The following is a 23,863-nucleotide window of genomic DNA, read 5'->3' as shown; positions in this document are numbered from 1 at the left end:
GAGTACTTGCCTGGGGCTGGTACTGTGGTATAGTAAGTTAAGCCTCCGCCGGCATCCCATGAGAGTGCTGGCTGCTCCTCTTCCGACCCAACTCCCTGCTTATGGCCTGGGGAAGCAGTGGAGGATGGCCCAAGTCCTTGGCCCCTGCACCCACATGGGAGACCCCGAAGAAGCTCCCACCTCCTGGCTTTAGATAGGCCCAGCTCCAGCTGTTTTGGCCATCTGGGGAGTGTCTCTCCTTTTCTCTGTCTGTGACTCTACCTTTCAAATAAATAAAATCTTAAAAAAAAAAAAAACAGTTGCCTGTCACGCGTTCAAGTCTTGCCTGTGGGACAGACCAAGACCCAGCCCCACCTGGAGTGATGCAACCTGTTCCCGCGTGAAGAGAGCTGCCACCCACCTGCCCTAAGTCAGGGGAGCTGTGGCTCAACTGCTTCACCACAAGAGGGCGCACCAGGCAGGGTGCACAGCCATCCTGGCCTTTTCAGCCGCTAGGGCACCAGTTATGAAGGGCAGAACGGGATGGAGTGAGCACCCCCGCGGGTGGGGGTGGGGGAGCAGGGAAGGCAGGTGGCAGAGCCAGGAGGACGGCTTGGCACGGTTGTCTGTGATGCGAAGGAGGAGGCGCTCCTGTGGCTGCCTGGTGTTCTGTGAGCATTCACCCTGTGCAAGGTACCAAGCTCTTCCCAGGTGTTATAGAATTCTACCAAGTCACAGGAAGTAGCAATTAGTATCCTTTTTCGGGAGTGGGGGGGATGAGGCAAAGGGAGGCTCATTTCTGTCAGAGGCCCCAGCAGTCAAACTCCTCGCCGCTGCCAGACCCAGACAGCCTTGGTTCCAGTCTGGGTGACCCAGGAGATGGAAGGTCAGGAGTAGGGTGGTCCAGCTGGCGTCTCACGTGGCAGCTGTGGGTGTTCTGCCAGCACCGCAAGGGGAGGCCAGCAGGGGGCTCCGCAACCCAGCGTGGAGAGGGAGCTGGCGCTCTTAAAAATCATGCTACATCTGTAAAAATAGTAAAACATCTGTAAACATTCTATTGGCCAAGTTCACTGGTCAAGTCATTCAACAGAGACCCGCAAGGCTAGCAAACAGGAAGACGGTGCCCGAGCTGAGGCTTGGCCAGAGATGTACAAAGAGCGGCAGGTTCATCCACAGGGCGCTGGAGCCTCAGGAATGTGGCGCGCGCCATTCTGGGGACAGAGACGTGCGGGAGACAGCCAGGGCCGGTCCCAGGGCAGGAGCAGGGCACAGATGTCCTTGGGTTCCCCTCCAGGGGATGCCAGCGACCGCAGCCTCTCAGTGCTGCCTCTAGAGCTTCCAAATACACCCAGGCTCCCTGCAAAACTCAATCAGACCAGCCTGGGTGGCTCGCTGTGTCCCCGTAAGGTGAGGCCAGGTGTCAAACCACAGCAAAAAGAGGAGGCTCTGTCCCAGGGTGACTGACAGACACAGGGTGCCCTACAGGTCACCAAGCACCGCCCCCAGGGGGTGTGACCTAAGGGACACCTGACCTCACCCACAGGTAGGGAAGCCATGAGCCAGAGGGCAAGGACTCACTCAGGGCCAGACAATGCTTGATTGCAGAAACCACAGTGAGAACTCAGATCTGCGGATCCTCTCCTCCCACTCCACTGGGCAGCAGCACAGGTGGAGGCCAGGCCCATCTGTATCACACATCAAGGTGAGAATGTAGGCAGTGGGACCCTCAGGGTGCATCTAAAACAGAGGTGTGCTGTGTGACCAACCCTCAGGTGTGCTGTGTGCCCTGGTCCCACCAAGGTGGGACTACTGAGTGACCAGAGGCCGGGAAGAGTGGGTGGAGCCCCAGTGTCCAGGCAGTCAGCTGGGCTCGAGGGGGCCATGCTGCCCTGCCCAGGGTGGGGCCTGAGGGCTGCACACAAATCACTGGCCCCCCAAAGTGATTGTACAGTGGTGTCAGTGGCAAATCCCAGAAATTGCTGGAGGCATCTTCGGGTTACAGGAATTCTTCTGGGTCTCACAGGACCCGCCTTACTAGCCTGACGGTAATCACAGAGAATTACATGTACACAGTGCATCCTCTCCTTCCATCCTCACCATTGTGGGAAGCGTTGTTTTCCTACAAACTGCCGTAAAACATCCAGGGGCACCACGGGGGACGGAGAAATGTCCAGCAAGACGCCTAGCCCACAGGAGGGTGCTGAGCAAATAGGAGCACCTTCCGTGGGGTCTCCTTTCTGTTTTTTAAAGATCAACATTTATTTATTTGAAAGAACAGCACAGAACACACACACACACACACACACACACACACACAGGTCTTCCATCCTCTGATTCACTCCCCAGATACTGGCAACAGCCAGGGCTTAGTCAGGAGCCTGGAACTCCATACTGGTTCCCCACATGGGTGGCAGGGACCTAAGCATTGGACCATCTGCTGCTGCTCTCTCAGGTGCATTAGCAGGGAGCCGGATCAGAAGCAGAGCCCTGGGATGCCAGAGCCACAGGGGGTAGTTTAACTGGCTGCATCACAACACCAGCCCTTCCTGTGTGTGTGTGTGTGTACGTGTGTGTGTGTTGCGTGAGGATGACACCAGCTGCTACACCTGGACAAGTCAGCAGGCCACACGGGACACAGGTGCTTCTGGTGCTGGGACGAATCCTGAACATTTCTGCACGGCTGCTGGAGGATTTAAGGAGAGAACGCATGGAGGCCCTCGCCCTAGTCCCAGCACCTGATGGCTGCACACTAACGAACAAGTTCTGTAAAGGCCCCAAACCCGAACCCCAGAACCCAGTCTGGAGCTCTTTGTGCAATACCACGGTGGCTTCTGATGACAACAGATGTGAGCCCTGAGAGAACCAGCAGGCGCTAGCATGTCTGGAGGGCCGGCTGCGCGGGAGACGTCCAGGCAAGCACTTTCGGGCAGACAGTGGGGCTGGGGTGAGCAGGGGAGAGACGTGGGTGCCTGCTGCTGCCCTCTGGTTCCAGCACCATGTCTGCTGGCTGTCCTCACGTAGGGTCAGAATCACCTTATGGGCCTGTGAGAAAATCCAGGCCTGTTCCCCAGAGCCTCTGCCCCAGTAGGATTTGGGGTGGGCCCCGGGAATCTCCATTTTTGGCCAGTTCCTGGTGGGGTTGATACCACCCCGCCCCTTCCCCGCCCAGGTAGAGCCACTGTGACAAGACCCCTCAGGATGCCAGGGAACCCCACCCGCAGTCCTGCCGGTGGTGGGTACACCGTGCGACCCCCAAGTCAGCATTCCCCGTTGGCTGTTTTAGGATTTATTCACTTGACAAGTAAGGTACATTTGGTCCTATGGGACACCATGCTATCGGCTTAGCTGTTGGCACGCAGCACGGCAGAAATCTCCCAGACTCGGCCCACCATCAACAGCCCAGTCCTGCAGGGAAAATCCCAGGCCACAGCAGAGACGTCAGGGCCTTCCCCGGGGAGCCCTGTACCCACCCCCACCCCAGGCGGCAGAGCGCTGCTCACACAGCCACCCACCCGGGCCGCGTTGGGAGGCTGGAGTTCTGAGCTGAGGAGCACACAACGTATATACATTACCAATATATAATTTACGAGGTCTACATGTGTACAAAAGACATCAAAGGGGGATGTATTGCCATTCCAGGTCACGCCAGGTGTTTGTCGGTACCCGAGGGAGCTGGCGGGCTGCTCGCCGGAGGTGTCACACACAGGCCCTGCTCCGCGCGCGCCCGTCCTGGAATCCCCGGGTGCTGTCGGGGCCCCTGGGCAGCCTGAGCACCCCGACCGGCAGGCCGTCGGCGGTCTGCACCTTCCCAGACAGCAGCGGGCTGGCCGCCGGGGACTCCTGTGTTCCCATCTCGGCTCGGCGCCGCCGCCGGACCCAGGGGCTGCCGGAGGGCGTGACGCTGCTGTCGGAGGAGTAATCGGCGCCCGCGCGCGGGGCCTCGGGGCCCGGCCTGCCCTCCTCCGCCAGAGGGGACTTTCGGGACACGCCCTTGCGCTGGGCCAAGGGGCTGCTCCAAGGACTGGAGCACGGGGAGGCGCTGGGGCTCAGAAAGAGATTCTGGTGGCCGGAAGGGCTGAGCCTGCTGGCGGCCGCGTGCCGCCGGCCAGCCATGGGGGACGTGGGGTTGCTCTCGGGGTCGGAGGAGCTGTTGGCCGAAGACTCGTCTCCCGCGTACTGCAGCTCCTCCACCCGCTTGTTCAGGGACCTGTTCATGGGCGCGCTCGCGGGGGGCTTCTCCTTGGGAGGTTTCTTCTTGGGGGGCTTCATCCCAATCAGGAGGGCTTTCATGTTCTCCTTGCCCTGAGACTCCGTGAGCATGAACTCGTGGGCCCTGATGGCCGCCTCCACCTCCTCGAACTCCACAATGGCACACTCTTGGGTGCCCACCTGGCTGTACCGGCTGCTGAGCCTCCGGATGTCGGGGGGCAGCTCCCGCCCAGGCTTGAGGATCCGCACGGACGCGATGACGCCAAAGGTGCCGAAGAGCTGCAGCAGGTGCTCCATCACCTTCTCCTGCACCCTGCCGTTCTTCTGGGGGCTGGCCAGGGCCCACAGCTTGGGCGACAGGTACAGATCGTAGACCAGGAGCATCTTGCTGGGGAGGTTCTCGCTGGGGAACAGCGGGACGGGGGTGGTCCTCCTCACCTTCCGGCGGTCCTCATTCAGCTCCAGGAGCCCTGAGAACTTCAGGGCGTGTGCGGTGGTTCTCCAGTCCCGCGTGAGATGCTTCACCTGGGAACAGAAGGCAAGTCTGAGATGGGGCCCGGAGCCCTTGCCGGCATCTTGTGCCCCACAGCCCCTCCCTGCTCCCTACCCCGTCCTCACACTGGTGCCTAGAACCGCTTGTGGTGCACACGGGCGCTCAGAGACCTGGTGAGGGAGGAATTGAATGAACACAGCTTCTGCCACTGCCAACAAGGGCAGTGCAACCCACAGCAGTGTGTCCAACACAGCCGTCCCCGACACTGGGAAGAGTAGATCCTGCATAAGTTTCCAGGTGAAAGCTGCAGGCTCCGGGGGCGGGCGGTTGCTGCGGCAGCTCAGATGCATGGCAGAGTCCCTGGTTCAAGCCCCAGCTCTGCTCCTCATGCCAGCGCCCTGCTAATGCACAGCCCGGGAGGCAGCAGGTGATGGCTCAACTCTTTGGGTACCTGCCTCTCACATTGATTGAATTTCCAGCTCCTGGCTTTGGTCTGGCCCAGCCCCGGCCGTTGTGGGCCTTCGGGAAGCAAGCCAGCACGTGGGAGCCTGCTCTCTGTATCTCTCTGTCTTTCCAACACTTAAAAAAAGAAAAAGAAAAAACCCTGCAGGCTGGAAGGCGGCTATCATATAAGCCAAACCACTGCCCACCTTTAACAGGCAGTGTGTGTGTGTGAGTGGTGGAGCAGCAGAGTGCACAACCCAGATGCCAGCCTGCATGGCCGCCTCTGCCACCCGGGGGAGGTGCTGGCAGCGCCCTTGGCGGAGAGGCTGATAAGAAGGTCCCCCCCCCACTTCCGGGGGGCTCATTCCCTCCCACCATGTCCTCAACTGACCAATAGACAAGCTTGGATTTCATGTAGTTCTTGGCCTCCCTGGCGTCTCTCAAGGCCTCGCGTCTCCTGTCTTGCACAGCATCCTCCCAGGCACCCCTTGCCTGGCAAAACAGCTGGCCCTTAGGAGTGACAGCTGATAGCGGCACCCACGAGCCCCAGCTGGGCCCTCTGCAGGACCACGACAGCGCATCCTTAATGGCCAGCCCCCCCCACACACACACACACAAACCGCTCGGCAGCGCAGGCGCGGGGAAGGCGCACGGTTGGGGCGGCGCCCGGCCCTCCGGACCTCACCTTCTTGAGCGACGTGAGCAGCTTGACGCTCACGTAGCCCAGCCGGTTCCTGCGCACGTGCTTGAGCAGGAAGGCGTCCCTCTCCAGGTTCTCGTCCGACAGGTAGAACTCGATCTGCTCCACCAGCTTCCTCACCAGCTCCTCGTCCGGAGGCGTCCACTCCCCCTCTGGGCCCTCCGGCTCCCTCTCGTCCCCACTTAGGGTGCCGCTGAGACAGAGGAGACAGAGCAGACAGCGTCACGGCCAGAACTGAGCCCCACCCGCCCCCCGAGCTCCCACGTAGGGGCCTAACCCCAGGGCCACTGCGGGGGTAGTCATGACATTGTACCAGGGCAGGGCAGGGGGCTCCAAACCAACGGGGCTGGGGGCTTCACAGGGAGGGGAAGTCGGCACCCAGCACAGCCAGAGGGTGCCCGGGAAGATGCCAGCAGAGAGGGGCTGACGCGGCAGAACCAGAATCACAGATGCCCCTGGTGGGGGCGGGGCTGGCACAGACACCTCCTCCCCCCCGCCCCCCCAATGGAGAGGGACAGAGCCTGTTGACTCTGGGTCACAGATCTGGGCCTCCAGCACCAGGCATCTCCCTTGTCCCACAGCCCAAGGTCACCCCTGAGCGGGCCTCCTGGGGTTGGGGTGGTGAGCACATGGCACAGAGGGCTCGGAGTCACCCCCACCTGCTCTTCCTGACAGGTGTGAGAACCATGCTGGGCCCCGCATTCTTGCTGTGCACTCACGTGACGCTCTCAGAGACCCACTTCCTCCTTGCCCCTCCCCCGCTGATTTCTAGAAGGTGGACCAGCACCTTCTAACAAGATTCCCTGGAGTAACCAGTGAGCCGACTTCTCAGCTGGCCAGGGACAAAGCCTACCGCCTTGGTGGCCACGGGAACACCACCCCCGAGGAGTCTGGCTCAGAGGTGCCACCGGCCTGCGGACTCTGAGAGTCCCGGCCCGGGTCACCACCTGGTTCAAATGCTGGTCCCACATCTGTGCCGTTCAGCCGGGTGAACTGCTATCACATGCCCCAATCCCAGCGTGCCTCGGCCCCTTTCCTGCACATCAGCAACCTTGAGAATCCCCATTCCGACGGGAGGGGAATCTTGGCAGGCCCTACCCCGGGGATGCATCCCGATCCATGGGTCAGTGCATGGAGACTTCCAGAAGACGCCTGGTGTGACAGAAGAGCTCCGTAACTTGCAGGTAAACTCCCAAGAGGCAGACACAGGATGAAAACTCACACCTTCTGCCCCCGAAGCCGGCACACAGAATCATCGCACATTTTGCAGGGAACCTCCTTGGAATCTGCCACACACTGGCGTCCCCAGGCCCTGCCAGGTGCCGCCTGGGAGCAGCAGCTCATGGGGACAGACGGCCAGGCCCTCCCTGACAACAGAGGACGTGGAACAGCCTGGAGCCTGCTCTGTGATAAGGGATCCCAAACCCGCAGAGCCACAGACCTGTAGGGAATTCCAGCTATCCGCATATGCCTTTGCAGAAGTGAGCAAAGGTGGGTGTCTGTGTATTCAATGAATGCGCTGAGTTAACTCTCATATCAAGACTACACATCGTCCAGGTGCTGGTGTGTGGCACGGCGGGGTAAGCTGCTGCCTGCAGGGCCAGCATCCCCTATGGGCGCCGGCCCACGTCCCAGCCGCTCCACTTCTGACCCAGCTCCCTGACAGTATGCCTGGGAAGCAGCGGAGGATGGCCCGGGTGCTGCACCCACATGGGAGACAGGTGAAGCTCCTGGCTCCTGGCTTCAGCCTGGCCCAGCCCTGGCCATTGTGGCCATTTGAAGAGTGGACCAGCGAGGGAGCAGCTCTCTCTTCCATCCCTTCCTCTCGCCCTCTCTTATCTTTACCAAATACATAAAATAAATCTTTTAAAAAAGCACAAAAAGATTATATGTTGTTCAGTAGAGGTGATTGGTTACCGATTGCTAAAAATACAAAAGGCTGCTTTCCCATTGCAGCCAGATGTGGAGTCACATGACTGTCAGTGCTGGCATCCCCATCAACTCGCTCTGAGCAGAGACAGCAACCTGGGTGCTGCACACTCCTAGCTCCCACACCCACCCAAGTGCCCAGGGTTGGGAGAGTTTGCCTGGGCCACCCCCCAAAAAAATTCACAGGAAGTTCTCATCTCTGCCCCTTCCTAACTTGTCTGCTTTGAGTGTGGATGTGATGGTCAGATTCACAGCAGCCACTTCACAGACATGAGGAAACAGCCCAGAGAACGAGTGTGGCATGGCTGACTGCCGTCACATGCCCTGATATCACAGAGTTTCTGAACCAACTCTGCTAACTGCCGGCCTGCGGATTTCTGATATTACACAAGGAAGAGCGAATCCTGCTTGGTTATTTCACTTGTTGGTTGGCTTTTCTCTTTCTTACAGCACCAATGCAACGAGAAGGAGGTATGGACGAGGAGGGTGTTGCCATGACTAAGCAGGAGAGTAACACTGCAGAACCAACGAGGAGAGCAACACTGCACCACAAGTGAGGACCCCGAAGCACGTTGTTTTCAGAGAACATCAACATCGCCACAGCTGATGGCAGAGCAAGCCGACTGGACCGAACGGAGCCAGAGACGTGGGCGACCTACTGCCGCACGAGAGCGGCTGACGCCAGTATGAACAAGTCAAAGGCAGTAGAAGGCGGACTGGGCGACCTCCCCCTGTCCTCTCTCCACGGAAGCTCACACCACTCTGGCTCATCTGTGCGCCTCCACACGCGCTCTGTCTCCCGGCACTCACTGGAGGCCCGTGCCTCCTCCACCCTGCCGGGTAGACGTTGCTGAATGCAGGCTGTTTCTACTCCCACCTCCACCCCCTTTCTTTTAAAATAAGTTTTAGAAAACTCACTTGAGCAGGTAGAGAAGGAAAGAGAAAGCACCAGCTCTCATCCGCCCCTTCGCTCACCTAAATGCACACAGTGGCTAGGGCTAGGCTGGGTTGAAGCTAGGAGCCTGGAGCTCAACCCAGGTCAGCCTCACAGGAAATGGGAGTGAATCTGCATCGGTTATTTGCACCCCTGGGCAGACAGGCAGGCAGCCAGATGTTCCTGCACAGGTGGGCGGTGCTGGGAGGTTAACAGGAAGCCCACTGTGAGCACCAAGGTGAGCTGGTGGCAGCTGGAGGTTGCCTCTTTCCATGTGCTGCTGCCGCCGCCGCTGCTCGTCCCCAAAAAGGGGACCCAGGAGGACCACAAAGTCTGTGCCACTTCTGGGAGCCCCGGTTCTGTCGCCTGGCTTGTGTGATGGCCTTGAAAGAAAAGATCCCGTATCCTTTCAGAAATGTGAAAGATTGCAGCCTTTGGATACTAGGACTATACGGACTTCTGGTCAATTCCAACGGTCCAGGGATGGCTGTGTGTCTCCCAGTCCCCCTCACCACCTCCTTCCCCACCCAGGCTCAAGCCCTCTGCTATGTCCCTGGTCCTCTCGGTCCTCTGAGTGTCGCTTTAGTCCTGCAGGGTCTCCCAACTGTACATGTCTCCACCCCAAAGACCTCACCACCTGCATGCCTTGCATGCTATTAATAGCAAAGAATCAAAGTAACCCAGACACAGCAGGAACCAACCCAAAACAATAGGGAACTTAGGAAGAGAGCAACAGCACTCAAGCGCAGACTCCATTCAGCTCTCAGCTCTCTGGAGGGCTCTTACAGCTCAGTAAGACACAACGTTCTCCAATCCTGAAGTAGACAGGGGTCCAATTCTGATATCAATCCTATTCCAGTAAATTAAAGGTGGATCTGGGCAAGCCTCTTTCTTCTGTTTTTAAAAGTCAGCTATCCCCTTTCATTCTCCTGCTAGCCTTCTCTTTGTGTTTGTAAGTGACACACTTACAAGGGCCTCTCCTCCCAGCAGAATTCAGCAAGAACGTGAACGTGGCATACTCATTCCCGCCTCACCTTTTCCTCCTCCTCTCCTTCCAAAGTCCACCAGACCCATCTTTATTCCCCTTTGCCATAGCTCATAATATCTCATTCTGGTCTGCTACTAATGCTCCATGTCTTATCCATACACATCGACAGTTGAAAGTCCACCTGTTGTGTTTTATTGCTATGACTTTGTACAAAGTCATTTCCTAGTCATATGCAGGTACTTCAGCAAGTTTGTGGAAGATGAAATTGAGTTTCTTTGGGTACAAACAATCTTGAAATTCAAGCAGTTTTTCATAATACACATTTCTCATGACCTTTTGAAGAATCCCCATATGCGTGAATTTCAAACATTTTGGCATCAAAATAGGCCGACCTTTTAATTCCATTTTTCTATGAACAATGTGAAGTTCACATGTATTTCTCTGCCTAGAGGCCTATTAGTTGATGGGCCATCTGTCTGGGTCCTGTCCATCTCACTCCCATTATCCATCTGTGCCTTTCATTTATGGGTCACGGGGCTTCACTGGCATGATCTTCCACTCTTCCCAGTGAGCTTTTAAACCTCAGTGGTTCCTGGTTCTCACATGGCTCCCTTTCCAGAGAAGCCTGTTCTTGCTTCGTGGATGCAGGGTCTCACGCTCTGGCTGAGGGTGTTAACTGAGCCATGCTCCCTCTCCAGAGCAGCCTGTTCTTGCTTCACAGATGCAGGGTCTAGCTCCCTTGCTGAGGGTGTTAACTGAACCATGCTCCCTTTCAGAGCAGCCTGTTCTTGCTTCGTGGATGCAGGGTCTCCCCGCCTGGCTGAGGGTGTTAACTGAACCATGCTCCCTTTCAGAGCAGCCTGTTCTTGCTTCGTGGATGCAGGGTCTCCCCGCCTGGCTGAGGGTGTTAACTGAACCATGCTCCCTTTCAGAGCAGCCTGTTCTTGCTTCGTGGATGCAGGGTCTCCCCGCCTGGCTGAGGGTGTTAACTGAACCATGCTCCCTTTCAGAGCAGCCTGTTCTTGCTTCGTGGATGCAGGGTCTCGCTCCCTGGCTGAGGGTGTTAACTGAACCATGCTCCCTTTCCAGAGCAGCCTGTTCTTGCTTCGTGGATGCAGGGTCTCGCTCCCTGGCTGAGGGTGTTAACTGAACCATGCTCCCTTTCCAGAGCAGCCTGTTCTTGCTTCGTGGATGCAGGGTCTCACACTCTGGCTGAGGGTGTTAACTGAGCCATGCTCCCTTTCAGAGCAGCCTGTTCTTGCTTTGTGGATGCAGGGTCTCGCTCCCTGGCTGAGGGTGTTAACTGATCCATGCTCCCTTTCAGAGCAGCCTGTTCTTGCTTCACGGATGCAGGGTCTCGCTCCCTGGCTGAGGGTGTTAACTGATCCATGCTCCCTTTCAGAGCAGCCTGTTCTTGCTTCGTGGATGCAGGGTCTCGCTCCCTGGCTGAGGGTGTTAACTGAACCATGCTCCCTTTCAGAGCAGCCTGTTCTTGCTTCGTGGATGCAGGGTCTCGCTCCCTGGCTGAGGGTGTTAACTGAACCATGCTCCCTTTCAGAGCAGCCTGTTCTTGCTTCGTGGATGCAGGGTCTCGCTCCCTGGCTGAGGGTGTTAACTGAACCATGCTCCCTTTCAGAGCAGCCTGTTCTTGCTTCGTGGATGCAGGGTCTCACTCCCTGGCTGAGGGTGTTAACTGAGCCATGCTCCCTTTCAGAGCAGCCTGTTCTTGCTAGGTGGATGCAGGGTCTCGCTCCCTGGCTGAGGGTGTTAACTGAAGACCCTCTGTGTCACAGCCTTGTTTCCGGCATCAGCTCTGCATTCTTCAGGGTCGGTTCTTCCTAGTAACTTTCATGCCACTGATTTTCCTCATGTGGTTAATAAATGATTCATTTTCCTAATTAAAAATTAATAAAATTACATGCTCTTCCTCATATGCTGGGGTGTATCAGTTTTGTTGCAAATGCAGGTTTGCCAAACTTCTAAATACTTGTGAAACACACTAATATAGTTTTAATGATTCTTGACTATTTAAAAATTTTCTTCGTATGACTAACATTGAACTTCATTTTCTTTGATTATTGCCTTTTTCCCTACTGGGCTGTGATCTTTTGACTTTTTCTTTGTTGGACTTTGTCCTGTGGAGCCAACAAGCCTTCAATTATGATATAAAATAAAAATGTTATATCCAAAAACAAGGAAATATCTGTAAAACTTAATCTATCTTAGACTAGTTTTAGATTTACAGAAAATTTGTAGGAAAGTACAGAGTTCCCACCTACGCTAAGGCAAGTTGTTCCATCATTAATACCTTGCATCTGTATGATACGTTTGTTACAATTAGTGGATTAATAATTGTGAATTATTATCAGCCAAAGTCTACAGTTAATTAAGATTTCCTTAGGTTTTTTAAAAAGATTTATTTATTTATTTGAAAGGCAGAGTTACAGAGAGGCAGAGCAAGAGCAAGAGCGAGAGAGCGAGAGAGCGAGAGAGCGAGCGAGAGAGGTATCTTCCATTCGCTGGTTCACTCCCCAAATGGCCACAATAGATGGAGCTGTCCTGATCCAGATTCAGGAGCCAGGAGCCTGCAGCTTCCTCTGGGTCTCCCACGTGGGTGCAGGGCCACCTTCTACTGCTTTCCCAGGCCATAGCAGAGAGCTGGATTGGAAGAGGAGCAGCCAGGTCTTGAACCAGTACCCATATGGGATGCTGGCACTGCAAGCGGTGGCTTTACCTGCTACACCACACCACCGGCCCCAGATTTCCTTAGTTTTTACCTGGTGTCCTTTCTCTGCTCCAGGGCCCCACATGACATGGACTTGTCACATCTCCTTGGGCTCCTCTCATCCATGAGTTTTCAGCCTTCCCCTGTTTTTGACATTGATCATGTTGAGGACTGACCAGGCTTTTTGCTTGTTTGTTTGGAAAATATATTTATTTGAAAGGCAGACTGACAGAGAAAGAGAGAGAAAGCAAGGTCTTCCATCCACCGGTTCATTCCCCAAATGACCACAACAGCTAGATCTGGGGCCAGGCTGAAGCCAGGAGCCAGGAATTCCACCTGGGTCTGCCACCTGGGTGGAAGTGGCCAAGGACTTGGGCCATCATTCACTGCCTCCCAGGTGTGTTAGCAGGGAGCTGAATCTCAAGTGGGGTAGCCCCGGCTCAAACCAGTGCTCTGATAACAGGTGCTGGCCCCACAAAGGTTGCTTAAGCCCCTGCACCACAATGCCAGCCTCCGACCAGGTATTTTGTAGACTGTCCCTCAGCACGGATCTGATGTGCCTGTCATGGTTATGCTGGGGTCCACGGTTTAGGAGGAAGACCACAGGGACACGTTTCCATTCTCATTATCTCAGGGGACAAACCATCATCGAGACCTGTCCCTGCAGAGGTGAGCCTGGGTCACCCCTGAGAGGCGGCGTCTGCAGATTTTGCCAACACTGGAATATCACTCCTTCCCCCACCTCCCAGCTGCATTCTTTGGAAGAAAGTAAGGAGAGGGCAGTGAAGCCCTGCGGCTCTGCACGTGGAGTCAGGCTGCTTCCCTGGGGGCTGCAGGGTCCCCTCTGCACCCGCCCTGCCTTCCCTGGGGGCTGTGGGGGTCCCCTCTGTACCCGCCCTGCCTTCCCTGGGGGCTGCGGGCATCCCCCTCTGTACCCACCTTGCCTTCCCTGTGGGCTGTGGGGGTCCCCTCTGCACCCGCCCTGCCTTTCCTGGGGGCTGTGGGGTCCCCTCTGCACCTGCCCTGGTTTCCCTGGGGGCTGTGGGGGTCCCCTCTGCACCCGCCCTGCCTTCCCTGGGGGCTGTGAGGTCCCCTCTGCACCTGCCCTGCCTTCCCTGGGGGCTGTGGGGTCCCCTCTGCACCTGCCCTGCCTTCCCTGGGGGCTGCGGGGTCCCCTCTGCACCCGCCCTGGTTTCCCTGGGGGCTGCGGGGTCCCCTCTGCACCTGCCCTGCCTTCCCTGGGGGCTGCGGGGTTCCCTCTGCACCTGCCCTGGCTCCCCTGGGGCTGCGGGGGACCCCTCTGCACCGCCCTGCCTTCCCTGGGGGCTGCGGGGTTCCCTCTGCACCCGCCCTGCCTTCCCTGGGGGCTGTGGGGGGTCCCCTCTGCACCCTCCCTTGTTTCCCTGGGGGCTGTGGGGTCCCTTCTTCACCCACCCTGCCTTCCCTGGGGGCTGTGGGGTCCCCTCTGCACCCGCCCTACCTTCCCTGGGGGCTGTGGGTCCCCTCTGCACCCGCCCTGGCTTCCCTAGGGGCTGCAGGGTCCCCTCTGCACCCGCCCTGGTTTCCCTGGGGGCTCTGGGGTCCCCTCTTCACCCGCCCTGACTTCCCTGGGGGCTGTGGGGGTCCCCTCTGCACCCGCCCTGGTTTCCCTGGGGGCTGTGGGGTCCCCCTCTGCACCCGCCCTGCCTTCTCTGGGGGCTGTGGGGTCCCCCTCTGCACCTGCCCTGCCTTCCCTGGGGGCTGCAGGGGTCCTCTCTTCACCCGCCCTGCCTTCCCTGGGGGCTGTGGGGGTCCCCTCTGCACCTGCCTGGTTTCCCTGGGGGCTGTGGGGTCCCCCTCTGCACCCGCCCTGCCTTCCCTGGGGGCTGCGGGGGTCCCCCTCTGCACCGCCCTGCCTTCCCTGGGGGCTGCGGGGTTCCCTCTGCACCTGCCCTGCCTTCCCTGGGGGCTGCGGGGGTCCCCCTCTGCACCTGCCCTGCCTTCCCTGGGGGCTGTGGGGGTCCCCTCTGCACCCGCCCTGGTTTCCCTGGGGGCTGTGGGGTCTCCTCTGCACCCGCCCTGATTCTCCTCCTCAGTGGCTCCACGTCAGAGCGAACAGCCAGCCAGGGCGTCAGGATCAGAGGCCTTGGCATCCCTGGGCCTGCACGGTGAGTTCTCTCGATTCCTTCTGAAAATCATCTTTTTTCCTCCCCAGAAACTGAACGCTACGTCGCCTGCCACTCGCACTGGCGGGCTGAGAGGCAAGGAGCTGGTTCTCAGGGGGCCTGGACCTCCTCTGGGACACTCGCCTCCCTCCTCACTCCTGCATCCCGCGTGCTTCCCAGCCAGTGCCCTGCCCGGCCTCCTCCTGCCTCCCTCCTGCCCTGTTGTAAACTGCACCTCAGCCTCCTCTACGCGGTCACCTTCCAGTCAGAGCAGCCACGACACGCCTGCTCTCCTCTCAGAATAACACAAGGAGATGAGGTTTTTCTGTTTACTACTAAATAAAATCCAAGGTACTGCCCTCCTTGTTCAGCCTCATTTAGAATCTGCCTGCAACCAGCTTCAAAATGCATTCCCAGTTATTGCCTTTCAGATCCCATGTCCCAGGCAGACAGTGGACACCCCGTTCCCTGTGCCTTTCAGATCCCATGTCCCAGGCAGACAGTGGATGCCCCGTTCCCTGTGCCTTTCAGATCCCATGTCCCAGGCAGACAGTGGACGCCCCGTTCCCTGTGCCTTTCAGATCCCATGTCCCAGGCAGACAGTGGACGCCCCGTTCCCTGTGCCTTTCAGATCCCATGTCCCAGGCAGACAGCGGACACCCCGTTCCCTGTAACTGTCTCGGGCTTTCTGGACTCGGCTTCTGCGCAGGCTCCTCCTGTCCCTTGAGTGCCTCGCCCTCTCCCTCTCAAGCCCAGATCCCAGCCACACACCCAGGCCTGTCTCAAAGGCAACTCCCCCAGTTCTACGTCTCGGAACACGTGTCTGTATGTGAGAATCCCAGCTACTCGTGTGCATGCCGTATTAGCATCCCAGACCCTAAGCTGAAGATGGGATTTATAACGATTTCTTTCCGTCACAACCATCCCACAGTCCTGCACATCACAGGAATTCAAATGGATCAGTGTTAAGCAGAGAGTTTCTGAGAGGACAAGCCACACGGGCGGGATCCTCTTGTACAAAGTGTTTTGCGCTTAAGGGATTCTGTCTTTGAAATAAAACATTGGAGTGAGCGAGGGCTTAGCCTAGCAGTTAGGACACCTGCATCCCACACCAGAGCGCGTGAGTTCAGTTCCTGCTTCCTACTATTGCGGACCCTGGAGGTGGTGGCCATGGCTCAAGTAGTTGGGCTCCTGCCACGCACATGGGAGACCTGGATAGGGATCTTGGCTCTTGGCTTCAGCCTCAGCCCAGACCCAATCATAGCAGGTACTTGGGGAGTGAACCAGCAGATGAGAGCACATGCATTCTCTCTCTCTCCCTCTCAGTCTGTCACTCAAAGACAATTACATTTTTTACAAAACACTGTAAACCGGGAGTGGTGTGTTCCCGACATTGCCGAAGGAGTCTGAAGAACAGCCACATCTCGGAGGCCACTAGCAGAGGTCAGGCAGGCCCCAGGCTCTCACACTGACACCCTTGCTCTCCGCCCTGCCACCTGCTCCAACATGACCCGGGAGGAATGCAGGAGGCACACATCTGCGAGGGTCTCTGCAGAGCTAGACAATGGCTCGTGGCATGGAGCAGAGATGAGGGGTAGAAGGACCTAGCTGCACCCCGACAGATACAAGGCTGGCATTCATAAGGGAGACGCCCTCTGCCAGAAGCCAGAACCATCTCTGAACCACCACAGAGGGGAGGAAACCCAGACCACTCGCCACACTGGTCATACAACAGCAGGTGTTACAGTTCTGAATCATTTGGACATGTTCCAAGACAAAGCAAACTAGTAAATGTGTTAATTTACTAGATTAAAGATTTTCCATGCAAAAGAAAAATAATTAAATAGCAAAAGCACTGCAGTTTTGTTAAATATGAACTAGAATTATCAATATAAATTTATTTTTTAAAAACATACTTGTTTAAGCTCTATCCTTTCAAAGCCCTGAAAGCAGTGATGACCCCAGTAGTATTCAGCACCTTGGCCTCTCAGTAGCATTTGAGAAACCAGGGCCCTGTGGATACAACTGGGTTCTGTGACTGGAGCAGGAAAAGTACAAATTAATCCTGGGATGTTCAAGTTCCCGAGAGCAGGGACCTCAAAGACTAATGATGTGTTCCAGAAAGACGCACTGAAGCGAACTTAGCAGGCTTCCTCTGGCTGTGCTGCAGGTGCCGTGAGCATCAGAAATAAGGATTGCCCCTGATCGTGAAAACACAATAAACACAAATCCGTACAACTGGGCTCTCTGCAGACCGGCACTGCAGGAGAAAGCACTGCGCACTTCTCTCTTCTTGCCTCTTTGGGAGAGACTCTTATTCAATGCCAGTGATGGGCAAAGTTCTTTGCCACAGAAGACAAAGGAACAAAAGATGGGAAAAGTAGAACCAACCTGCAAGACCCCGAGAAGTAACTGACTCAAGAAAGATCATCCAAGGACACTAAAACCATCAGGTGAAAAACACCCATGAGGTTGGATAGCTTAGGGAAAAGAGGAAAACAAACAAACAATGAATTGCTGGAAGCAGACAACCCACCAAGACACAGAAGGTCTGAACAGACGAACAGCCAGTCAGGAGAGTGAGTTGGTCAACAGAGACCTTGAAGCTGAGGTCTTGAGGGGTACACCGCTGAATGGTAGCGAGCATTCAGAAAATCGAGGCCAGCCCTTCTGAAGCCCCTGCGAGGAACCACAGAGGAGACGGTGCTTCCAGATTCTTCTCAGGAGAGCAGCATCGGCTGGCATCAGGACCCCATGAGAAACAGGCCAGTGTCCCTGCCGGATGTGCAGGGGGCACTTCAGCAAGTTCATGGGAAAACGGAATTATTGCTATTTCTATTCGTAAGGTAGAGAGACATCTGTGAGTCCACTTCCCCCAGATGTCCACAACAGCCAGGACTGGGCCAAGATCAAGTCAGCAGCCTGGAACTCAGTCCAGATCTCCCATGCAGTGATGGGGAATCAACAAATTGGGTGCCACAGACACAAATCGGCAAGTGTGACTCACCCCAGTATGCAGCGAAGAGCAAGGAGACCTACAGGTTACTTGGTAATCCCGAAGGAAAAGAAAACATGGACAGCAAGCAATCTCCCTCACCACGTGGTCAAATGTAACACCACCAACGTTGGGTGCCTGCCGAATGCGGAGTCCAGGCATGGACTATGAAGTGTGCTTGTCAAAATGCTTAACGAGGACTGAGCCAAGTCCTCGGTCCTAGCTCCCACTTTATAGGAAGCACGTGGGGACAAGGCAGTTAAAGCAGACACTGAGAACACACACAGATAATCCAAAACGCAAGGCGTTCAGCAAAAGTCTGACCCCTGACAGGCAACACAGCAAATATCAGCTGTGTGTGTGTGTCTGTGTGTGTGTGTGTTCCAGATGGAAAGATTCCAGAGAGACACAAAACGCACACTTGTCAACTCAGACTGGATTCTAGCATGAGCAGGGAAGGAAACAGCTCCAAACAGGGAGCTGGCCATGTGATTTTCTGGAAGATTACGTTAGGCGATGGCTGTGGATTTTACTAGTTGCAATAACAGTGTTGTGGTTTTACAGGGAATGTCATTTTGAAGATTACAAAGCATTTCAGATACAAGGCATGTGCACAAGAGGCTTGCAAATGATTTGGGATGAACCACACATTTCTACAAGGATACGTGAAAAACTCATGGTACACCATGAATGCGGTGCACGCTGTTAAGCCACTCCTGGGATACCTGCATCCCATGGTGGAGTGGCAGCTGGAGTCCTAGCTGCTCTGCTTCCAACCCAGCTCTCTGCTGTTGCACACCCTGGGAGGCAGCAGATGACGGCTCAAGCACTTGGGCTGCCACCGTGTGAGGCCCGGATGGAGTTCTGGGGCCCTGGGTTTGGCCTAACTGATACAGACATTTGGGGATCTTTTCCAATCCCTCCTTTTCAAGTAGATTAAAAAACATTAAAAATTTCACAGAAATGGGTTGTCATTGTGGCATAGCAGGCAAAGCCGCCACTTGAGACACTGGCATCCTTGAAGGACACTGGTTCAAGTCCTGCTCCACTTCGGATCCAGCTCCCTGCTAATGTGCCTGGCAAGGCAGTGGCGGATGGCCCCAGCGTTTGGGTCCCTGCGCCCACATGGGAGACCTGGATGATGCTCCTGACTCCTAACTTTGGCTGGTCCAGCCCTGGCCATCACAGGCATCTGGGGAGTAAACCAATGGATGGAAGAGCTGTCTTTTCTTCTTTCTCTGTAACTCTTTCAAATAAATAAATAAATCTTTAAAAAAATCATGGAGGGGCTGGCATTGTGGGTAATGGGTTAAACCACTGCTTGCGATGCTGGCATCCCATATGGGGGCCGGTTCGAGTCCTGCCTGCTCCATTTCCAATGTAGCTCCCAGCTTATGTACCTGGGAAAGCAGCAGCAGATGGCTCAAGTACTTGGACCCGTCACTCACATGGGAGATATGCAGGGGTTCTAGGCTCCTGGCTTCGGCCTGGCCCAGTCCCTGACAATGTGGCCATTTGGGGAGTGAACGAGCCATGGATAACAAGCAGATGGATTCTCTCTCTCTCTCTCTCTCTCTGCCTTTCAAATAATCAAAAAATTTTTTTAAAAAGCACAGATTTAAATTTTTTTGCACCAATAAAAACCTTATCTTTTAATTCCACTTTCCAACAAACTCTATGAAGCCCCCTTGTATATCCATCAAACAAGCAGGGTAAAATATTCATCATTGTTAAACCCAGCTGGTGAGAATGTGAACATTCACAATCCTGTTTGTTCACATTTCCTTTGCTTTAAACTTTTTGTTTAAAAGGAGGAAACAAAGGAAAGCCAGCTTTTCTAGTGCGTGAGACATAGGGAGAAGGCCAATGAACCTTCTGGAAGGCAGAAGACGTTGCCCTGCGTTCATTTCCCTGCGGTCCGCCTGGCATAAGCCAGCATGCTGGAGACAGGGCAGCTCCTCCAGGCATCTCATTCACTGCCTAGCGGAGGGCAATGGCAGGGGGGATCAGACACACATTCATCCGACAGATACTTCTACAGCGGCCACCGAGAGCTGGGCACCGCACTGGTGCCACTGAGAGGGAGGCCAGCCTAGTCCCAGCTGCCACAGCGCTCACAATCCTGCATGCCAGACACAACAGCAGAACACGATTGTGCAAAGTACAGGCCTCAAAGGTAGAGGCCCCCAGAAACCCAGAGAGTCCACACAGCTCGGAGGGAACGGGGCAGAGACAGCAGCCCACCAGGCGGCTGGAAGTCAGCAGACAAGAGGAAGGCGCACACAGGCAGGCAGGCCCCACGCAATGTCCCGTCCTTGCTAGGGGAGCATAAGACGCCGGCTCCCAAGGCTGGGCCGCCACTCTTCCCTGGACGCCACCCACTCGTCCAGCTGTCAGCTCTACCTCCCTGAGGATTCTCTGCCCAGAGGCAGCTCTGGGCCAGTGGACAGCACGAGGGGGCTTCAGATCCAACACTTGCAACACTCCACAAGCCTCAAGTCACTGGAGCTGGGAGAGAAGAGGGCTCTAGAGGGAGCGTGAGGCTGCTGGTGAGATGCCCACCCACAGGGGAGCTCAGTCCTCCTGGACCTCCCCGAGGACCTGCCCAGGCTGTAGGGACAGTCACAGACATCAGTCCTGGATAGGGCCGGCCATTTCCCAGTCACAGGCAAATACAGGCAGGGCTGTTTGCAGCACATCTGAAACATGACTGGCTCTGTCTTCTCAGTGCGCAAGCTGTCAGGGACTGGGGCTCCTCCTTATAATGCATCCCGGCACAGGCTGAAGTCAGGCCCTGGAGTGCATAAGGGGCTGATTCTTTCACTTCTAATGCAGGTGTCTGGGCTGCAGGTGCACTGCTCTGACCCCACGACTACTGTGTGGGCTGGGCTGCAGGTGCACTGCTTTGACCCCACGGCTGCTGTGTGGGCTGTGCTGCAGGTGCACCGCTCTGACCCCACGACTACTGTGTGGGTTGGGTTGGGCTGCAGGTGCACTGCCCTGACCCCCATGATGCTGTGTGTGCTATGCTGGGCTGCAGGTGCACTGCCCTGACCCCATGGCTGCTGTGTGGGCTGTGCTGCAGGTGCACTGCCCTGACCCCATGATGCTGTGTGGGCTGGGCTGCAGGTGCACCGCTCTGACCCCACGGCTGCTGTGTGTGCAGGGTGGGCTGCAGGTGCACTGCTCTGGCCCCACAACTATTGTGTGGGCTGTGCTGTGCTGCAGGTGCACTGCCCCTGACCCCATGACTACTGTGTGGGCTATGCTGGGCTGCAGGTGCACTGCCCTGACCCCATGATGCTGTGTGTGCTATGCTGGGCTGCAGGTGCACTGCTCTGACCCCATGGCTGCTGTGTGGGCTGTGCTGGGCTGCAGGTTTACTGCTCTGACCCCACGACTACTGTGTGGGCTGGGCTGTCCAGCAGGTGCACTGCCCTGACCCCACGACTACTGTGTGGGCTGGGCTGTGCTGCAGGTTTACTGCTCTGACTCCATGACTGCTGTGTGTGCAGGGCTGTGCTGCAGGTGCACTGCTCTGACCCCATGGCTGCTGTGTGGGCTGTGCTGGGCTGCAGGTTCACTGCTCTGACTCCACGACCACTGTGTGGGCTGGGCTGGGCTGCAGGTTTACTGCTCTGACTCCATGACTGCTGTGTGTGCAGGGCTGTGCTGCAGGTGCACTGCTCTGACCCCATGGCTGCTGTGTGGGCTGCGCTGCAGGTTCACTGCCCCTGACCCCACGACTACTGTGTGGGCTGGGCTGGGCTGCAGGTGCACTGCCCCTGACCCCACGGCTGCTGTGTGGGCTGTGCTGGGCTGCAGGTTCACTGCTCTGACTCCACGGCCACTGTGTGTGCAGGGCTGTGCTGCAGGTGCACTGCCCCTGACCCCACGGCCACTGTGTGTGCTGGGCTGGGCTGCAGGTGTCCTGCCCTAAGCTGCTTGGTTGGACTCTCCACCAACATCTGTCTCCACTGCTGTCTTCAACCCGCGGCCTCTAGACCCTGTGCTCTGGGGAAGGGTTGAGCAGCCACTGCTTCCCCCTCAGGGAGTAATCCCTGTACCCCAGCAGCCGGAGCAGCAAAGCCTGTGCACAGAGCCCCAAGCAAACAGGCCTCCTGGCCGGGGGCGGCTGGCCTCCCCCGGAATCTGCTCGTCTGTCCTTGCCGCCCTCTTCTCCAGGGATGCTCCTCAGGGCCGCTGCCCCCAGCAGCCAGGGTCTGCAGCCCCGCAGTGTGGCACAGGCCGAGGCGCAGGCCCTGAGGCAGAGTTAGGCAGATGCTACCCAGGTCCGCAAGGCCCACCCCAGGACCCGGCTCCAGCACCCCAGCCCCGGGGTCCATCCCAGGACTTCGGCCACTGTACCCGGACAAGGACCCCAGCACCCCAGCCCCAGGTTGCCAGATGCGACGCGCTCTCCGGCTCAGGTGGGAATGCCGCTGGGACCGAGAAGGAAGGGGACCGGGCCTCAGTCCCCAGTCTCCAGGGCGACCCCTCCTCTGGAGCCCCCAGCGCGCCGGTCCAGGCCAGGCAGTGCAGGCAGCGAGGTCGGGGTCGGGGAGGGGGCGGCGGGCCAGGACACGGCTCGGACGAGGAATGAGGGCCCGGCCGGGCGAGCTGCGGGGTCGCGCGGGGTGCCTCAGTGGAGGGGCAGGCCCGGCTTCCGACCCCGCCGCCTACCTGCGCCCGCGGCCCGGCTCCTCCTCGCCGCCGCTGCCCCAGCCGGGGCTCAGGAACCGCGCCGGGCGCCCCGCGCGCCGCTCCCCGACTGGCAGCCGCTCCCCGTCCGGCGGTCGCTCCTCGTCCTCGGCCTCCTGGATGGCGACGCGGATCTGCACCGGAGGCCCGGGCCCGGGTGCGGCCTCCCCGCCCGGCTCGGCCATGGCTCCCGGGGCCGGACTGCGGCGGGCGGGGGCGGCAGGACCGCGGCGGGCAGCGGCGGGGGTGCGAGGGGGCGGGGCGAGTGCTCGGGGCGGGGCGACGGGGCGGGGCGGTCCTCGCCCCGCCCCGAGTCCCCGCCCCTGAGCGCCTTCCGCGCACCCCCGGACCGCGCGCTCCCGGCGCCACGCACCCCTCCAGGCAGCCAGGATGCCCCGGGCGTCACCAGACGTGCAGTGTCCTCTAAAGCGGGGACTCAGCCAAGCGCACAACGTAGGTTCTCCAAGTGTGGTCCACGGGACAGTGGCTTCCCTGACCGGGAGCCTGGTGGAAATGCAGATGCGCTGCCGTCCAGCCGGTGGCCCAGAATCGGCCCTCGAGGAAGCCAAGGTGCACAAGAGCTTGAGGCCGTCGCCTTACCGAGTAACACCCTGCACACAGTGTGTGTCAGATATATGGTGGACACATAGCCCTGCACACAGTGTGCCCTCAGATACATGGGGGACACATAGCCCTGCACACAGTGTGCCCTCAGATCCACGAAGATGCATGCATAGAGCCCTGCACACAGTGTGCCCTCAGATCCACGGGGACACACAGAGAGCCCTGCACACAGTGTGCCCTCAGATACATGGGGGACACATAGCCCTGCACACAGTGTGCCCTCAGATCCACGGGGACACACACAGAGAGCCCTGCACACAGTGTGCCCTCAGATACATGGGGGACACATAGCCCTGCACACAGTGTGCCCTCAGATCCACGGGGACACGCACAGAGAGCCCTGCACACAGTGTGCCCTCAGATCCACGGGGACACATAGAGAGCCCTGCACACAGTGTGCCCTCAGATCCACGGGGACACGCACAGAGAGCCCTGCACACAGTGTGCCCTCAGATCCACGGGGACACATAGAGAGCCCTGCACACAGTGTGCCCTCAGATCCACGGGGACACACACAGAGAGCCCTGCACACAGTGTGCCCTCAGATACATGGGGGACACATAGCCCTGCACACAGTGTGCCCTCAGATCCACGGAGATGCATACATAGAGCCCTGCACACAGTGTGTCCTCAGATACATGAGGGACACATAGCCCTGTACACAGTGTGCCCTCAGACCCACGGGGACACACAGAGAGCTCTGCACACAGTGTGCCCTCAGATCCACGGGGACACGCACAGAGAGCCCTGCACACAGTGTGCCCTCAGATCCACGGGGACACGCACAGAGAGCCCTGCACACAGTGTGCCCTCAGATCCACGGGGACACGCACAGAGAGCCCTGCACACAGTGTGCCCTCAGATCCACGGGGACACACACAGAGAGCTCTGCACACAGTGTGCCCTCAGATCCACGGGGACACATACAGGCGGTGCCTGGATCACCAGGGGTTCTAACCTCACCGCCGCCTTTTCACTCTCAGCTTTCAGTTGAGCGC

General features: G+C 57.5%; 1 protein-coding gene across 1 annotated transcript; it reads right to left on the bottom strand.

Moving 5' to 3' along the window:
- Positions 1-3,249: 3,249 nt before the first annotated feature.
- Positions 3,250-22,494, bottom strand: LARP6 (La ribonucleoprotein 6, translational regulator). The gene is made up of 3 exons (XM_051835675.3): positions 22,224-22,494; positions 5,811-6,018; positions 3,250-4,713 (listed from the first exon to the last, which is right to left on the bottom strand). The coding sequence occupies exons 1-3, from the start codon at positions 22,424-22,426 to the stop codon at positions 3,676-3,678; spliced, it is 1,449 nt and encodes a 482-aa protein (XP_051691635.2). The 5' UTR covers positions 22,427-22,494; the 3' UTR covers positions 3,250-3,675.
- Positions 22,495-23,863: the final 1,369 nt, after the last annotated feature.

The sequence above is a fragment of the Oryctolagus cuniculus genome, chromosome 12 (assembly GCF_051225735.1).
Source record: "Oryctolagus cuniculus isolate XC-2025 breed Fujian yellow rabbit chromosome 12, ASM5122573v1, whole genome shotgun sequence".
In the NCBI taxonomy this organism is placed as follows: Eukaryota; Metazoa; Chordata; class Mammalia; order Lagomorpha; family Leporidae; genus Oryctolagus; species Oryctolagus cuniculus.
Note: the sequence above shows the minus strand (reverse complement) of the source record. Positions and strands in the feature narration are given on the sequence as shown.